The 5,678-nt window shown below is 35.8% G+C and overlaps 1 protein-coding gene across 1 annotated transcript in view; it reads right to left on the bottom strand.

The window, feature by feature from the left end:
• DNAH7 (dynein, axonemal, heavy chain 7) overlaps positions 1-5,678 on the bottom strand; it is a 250,129-nt gene that overhangs the window by 123,517 nt on the left and 120,934 nt on the right. Inside the window, 2 exon segments of the mRNA XM_008563289.1 lie at positions 1,417-1,585; positions 2,315-2,470. Coding sequence (XP_008561511.1) covers positions 1,417-1,585; positions 2,315-2,470 — 325 coding nt within the window.

Here is a 5,678-nt window from a genome sequence, read left to right on the forward strand (position 1 = left end):
TTACATTTTCAAATATGAGGTTTTAATAACTGACTTAGAATTTAAAACATTTTACAAAAACATACCATCTTTAAAGTATATAAAGAAAATTGCACTTGCTTTTTAAAGGGATTCTGTCATGAAATCTTTGGTAAAGAAGTGATTTTAAAAGTGTGTAATATCTCTAACATATATTTTGCATAAATATATAGGTTCATGCTTTATGTTTGTTTAAAGCCAGATAAATTTGTATTTTGCTTCTATCACTGAGTTATACTGTGCTGTTCTGAAACCATGCATGATGTGTGAAACCACACAACTGGTAGGAATGGGTTTACAGACAAAACAGTTTAGAATGCCCGCGTATTTATAAGCTTATCATGAACACTGATTTGCCTGGGCAAGTTTAAGGGGACGGTGAAAGAGTCACAGAAGGAAAGGTGAGAGGTCATCTACCCCAATTCTGTCTTTGACCATTCCACCCAGAGAATATTCAGAAATGGTGGTATTTTTAGAAAATGGGATCCAAGAGGAAAAGACACCTCATAGATTCAGCCTGTTCTTCTGCCCAGTGCCTGAAGAGGCAGGGAAAAGTAGACACAAGAGTAGAGATGACTGGGACGGGTGCGGGAGGAGAGACAAAGTGGACCTGACATCTGAGTCCCAGGAGCGATGCAGTCTTTTATTTATCTATTTATTCATTTAAAAGTGTTCAAAGTAGCTCAGGGAGTGTGCCAAGAGCAATTACTGTCTCAGAGCAAACTGCCCGCATCGCAGGTCAGATTAAAGGTCAGGGTTAGAAGGCAAATACCGTAGAGATTCCCTGAAGTAGTATATCGAGAGAAGGAGTTAAAGATGTCTAGTTAGTTCAATCAAGCCATTTTAGATATCCTTGCATAAAAAAAATTGTTTCCCTACATAGAGATGCTGTTGAGTTTATAAATTTCTCTTGGAAAATGTAAAGGACCTTTAAGGGTCAATTCTTTTGGTCATTTCCTACCTAAACTCTCAGCAGCCTGTCTAAATCCAGAGACTGACTAGAATGGGATTTGACTGGAGTAGAAGGAAGCTGATCTCTGAAGCAGGGACATTCTCTACAGTTGGAGTATTAAGGGATGAAATAGAGGGAGATGAGCTGCCCCAGGGGGATCTGGACTCTCAGAACGCAAGAGTAGGAAACGGGGAGTGAAGTCCCAGAAGGTGGCAGAAAAAAAGGATTTGGAAGAGTTGGCAGGTAAATGGCCCAACCACCTGCTTTGTAGCATTGACCATAATGTTGCTGTCCCTTAGGTCACAGTGGATACGCACAGAAAACACATACACAGAACACTGTTACTCAAATTGTCCAACTGGGTTTCTCTTTCTTTCTCCAGTTATCTATTTAGATATAGCCAGAGTGATTTTCCATCTTAATAATCACAAACTCAGAAAATGTACCTGGAGGTCCCATAGCACACATGATTTGAATGTCCACTAGTTTAATCACAGAACAATCTTTTAGGTCATACCAATTCCAGTGATCTAACCATTGTCTGAGCAATTCAATGGGAGGTTGAGCCCCATACACCTCCCGAGCAGGCATATTTACATCATCTACAAAGACAACCTAAGAATGAAAAGAGAAGAGGTATTAGAAAATATTAACATCTTAACATAGTGTCCTATTGTGGAAACAATTTTGAGGCAAATAAGATTATCTTCTTTAGAGTACATATGTGGGAAGCAATGATTTCTTTTCAACAAGAATAACGTCCTTAGAATGAATGCTTTTAAGGAATAGAAAGACATTCTTATTACTAATCTTTGTAGGGTAATAGTTTGTGACTTACTAATCCTCTCATACAATTTGTTTCTCAATATACCTTGTCTTTTTCTTTGCACAACACTTCAATTCATTAAAATAGATAAGAAAAGTGTGATTTTTAAATGATTATAACCTTTTAAGTGGTGAGGGTGAGGGTGAGAAGGGTGTTCTTTGCAGAGGAACACAGATCAGTCAATTGGTAGCTGGGTTGTTAAAGGTCTAGAAGAGCAAGCAGCAAAGACTCTGCTGAGAAAAAATATCAGTGAAAACACTAGAAAGGTGGATAATTTCTCAGAAGAATATTCTACTTTCAATTCAAAGGGCAACTGCTTGTTTTTAACATCAAGTTGTCTAGAGCACATACAAATATGACCACACTTTTAGGAAAAATTTTTCATTAAAATTTTGATTAAAAAAACTATACAAAAAGGTATCAGTCCCCAGCATATTTGCTTCCCTTGTTCTGATGGCAGCAGCATAGATGAGTAGGACCAGTCGTGTACTACGTATAGAGAAACAGAGAACCATTACCATTTTCTTGCCCAAAGGAGGACCAAAAACTCCCTTTCTTCTTTTGTCCAATTTTGACATGACAATATTCTGAGTTTGGGCTGCTGTAGTTTGTGCTGAGAAGTTAATTAGCAGAGGTTTGTAGATTTCCTTATGGAGTTGATTTAAGAGAAAATTCTATACAACAAGAAATAATAAAATAGTTGGAATTATGTTTTGACATCTCAAAACAAACTCTAAGCATCACTGTTGACAGACTCAGCTTTAACCTTAAGTGTCATAACAATGTAGAAGAGATGGAATTGACAGGAACAACAGTCACCATGCCAGTGGAGCATCTCTATCTATCCAGGCCCTATGCGTGTGTCCTCCCTGATTTTCACAACAACCACGAAAAGGACACATACTTTTTTAACATGAAGTCACAGGGACTCAGAGATTAGGAAACCTGCCTAAGGTCTTGAGATGGGCAAGAATTCAGACCATCATTTGTCTCTCTCCAGATCAATGTTCTTTTTAATATACCTTATTGTCTTTCCACTTATATACCAAGTTATCTTTCTGCAAGTTAGGAAACTTAAATAGTATTTTCAAAATGGAATTCACTGGGAATCAGGTGGAATCACAATGTTTTTTAATCGTGATGTGAGACTTGAATGGGGTACGTCGGAATTTCCTGAAGAGCTTTTCAAAATACCCTCGCCTCTCCTCTCCTTTCCTTCCCCTTCTCTCCCTCAAGAATACTGTATAGGGCCGGCCCNGGAAAAAAAAAAAAAAAAGAATCCTGTATAGAGCACAGTCCTTCCCCAAGTAAGGGCCAATTTGTTAGAAAATCTTAAGTAAATCACTTTATGGTTCTATGTATTGCTCTTGTTATTTTATATGTATATGTACATATACATATGTGTACATACGTATATATATTAAAAATCAGACCATTATCAGAATGTTTCTCTAAACCCAGAAGTTTATAGTCATTGGTTAAATAATTCTAAATAAGGACATTAACACTTATTCACTGGGATGCTTTAAAAATTATATAAACAAAAATCTACATTTTTGTAAGCCACCATCAGGTAAGCTTTGTTCTTCAGTTTAAATGAAATATCAATGTCTCTTATAATTCTCCCATAGATAAAATTCTACTTGGTCCATTGAAAGATGAGTATTCTTTGATGTTAACATACAACACTCTCAAAATTAAGTACATACTTGTAAAAACTACTCATTTCTTTTTTCAATTTAATAATCAAATTATATGTATTAATTAAAATTATTCATAAAAGCTATGTGGTTATATGATAGGGAAAATACTCATATGCCAATAGAGCTTACCTTTAAATGAGAAATAAACGTGATAAATACTAAATATTATATTTGTTAACAATTATTTTAAGTTAAGCCCATTAACAATGCAAACTGTTGGAAATTATGGACTTTTTCCTGTCACAACCAAGATATCAAACCTCTCTGAACAGATTTGCTCTCGGCCAGTGCTTTCAGCAAATTCCTTTGTTGTGAAGTCTCATCACAATCCATTGTATTTTTATGTAATCTGTAACTAGAATACTACTTCTCGCTTTTTCACTGTTTATTTAAAATCGAAATATCTAGACATGCAATAATTTGAAGAAAAAAACACTTTAAAAATTAAGTTTACTACTTCATCATTTCAATAAGATAAAATTTAAGTGAATACACAAGTTTCATTAAGCATTTTATATAAGTAAATTGTCAGTGAAATCACTTTATGGAAATGAAAGTGATGCAGCATTGTTTCAAAATAAGATTTGCTTTCACAGATGACATTATTGACACTCCACTTTATATCTGTATTATTTACAATACAACCAGCTCTGAATTAATTGGGGTGATGAAATGTCCCTGAAGGACATGGTGGACAATCTGAATCAGTACAAAGTCTCTTACGAACAATTTCACATTTATCAAAAAATCAACAATTCCACTTCTAGGAATCTAGGAATTCTTTCTAAGCAAATAAACAGAGATAAGAACAAAGATTTAGCTACAAAAATATTCGTTGTAGGGCCGGCTCGGTGGCGCACTGCTACAGTGCACCACTTGGGAGCCTGGTGGCGCTCCCACCGAGGGTTTGGATCCCACATACAGACCGGGTCCCGCTCACTGGCTGAGCAAGGTGCGGGCGCAACACCGAGGGTTGCGATCCCGTTGCCGGTCCTGGTCCGGTGCGGGCGCGACACTGAGGGTTGCGATCCGTTGCCAGACACGAAAAAAGACAAAAAGGAAAAAAAAAAATATTCGTTGTAATCTTACTTTTAAAGCAAAATTTTAGAAAAATTAGGGACGTGAACTAATTATCATAAAATTATAGAACTGAATACAATGATACCCTTAAAATCATCTTGTAGAATAATAATAAAATGGGAAAATGTTTAAAACATGTAAATAACAATATGTTTTTTACAATCAGTAAATAATGAAGTAGGAAAATATTTACAATATAAGCAAAAAGAAAAAGAAAAAAAGGAGATTACAAAATTATGTTCCCGATTTTGTGAAAAGTAATATTTTTATGTCTGGGCAGTTTATTGTCTGGGTTGAATTTGATGTGGGTACAAATAACAGAAGGCCGTATTTTCCTCCAACCACTGCCTTTAACCATGTAGGTTTTTATTCTCTGACTCTTGATGATATCTTGGATAAATCCCTTAGCTTTCTGTACACTTTCAGTTATTTATTTTAAATTTAGGCCAAATCAACATCTTGATTTATACTCTCAGTAAAAACTTCTTCCCTCTCCACTCTTGGATACTTCTTGATAAATACAAGTATTTAGCTTATGATAAAGATGTCATTTCAAACTGTTATGAAAGACATTATTCCATGAATAATGCTAGGACAATTATTTAACTATATACCCAGATACATTCTGGAAGGACTAAAGGATTAAATTAAAAAACAAAATAAATAAAGAACTAGACACAGGTGCTGTCATCAGTTGGGGGAATGTGAATTAACTGGGAATCTGCAGTGGAAGAGGGTCCACTGAAAGCACCCCCATTGTCCTTCACTGGCTGTGTATAAAGCTACTGAGATCTGGGGCATTATCTGTTACAGCAGCTAGCATTATCTTACTAACACACAATGGTTATGATTCCAGAAATTATTAAAGAAAGAAAATCAGTCTTATTACTACATGGTAATTCCTCAGATATAAAATAATTTAGAAAATATCAAGTGTAATGAACTAAAACATACTTTCTTTTTTTTTCCCCCCCTTTTTTTTTGTCTTTTTTTTTTTTTTTTTCGTATCCGGCAACGGATCGCAACCCTCAGTGTCGCGCCCGTACCGGACCAGGACCAGCAACGGGATCACAACCCTCGGTGTTGTGCCCACATCTCA

This window comes from Galeopterus variegatus, unplaced genomic scaffold, assembly GCF_000696425.1.
Source record: "Galeopterus variegatus unplaced genomic scaffold, G_variegatus-3.0.2 Scaffold172, whole genome shotgun sequence".
Classification (NCBI taxonomy): Eukaryota; Metazoa; Chordata; class Mammalia; order Dermoptera; family Cynocephalidae; genus Galeopterus; species Galeopterus variegatus.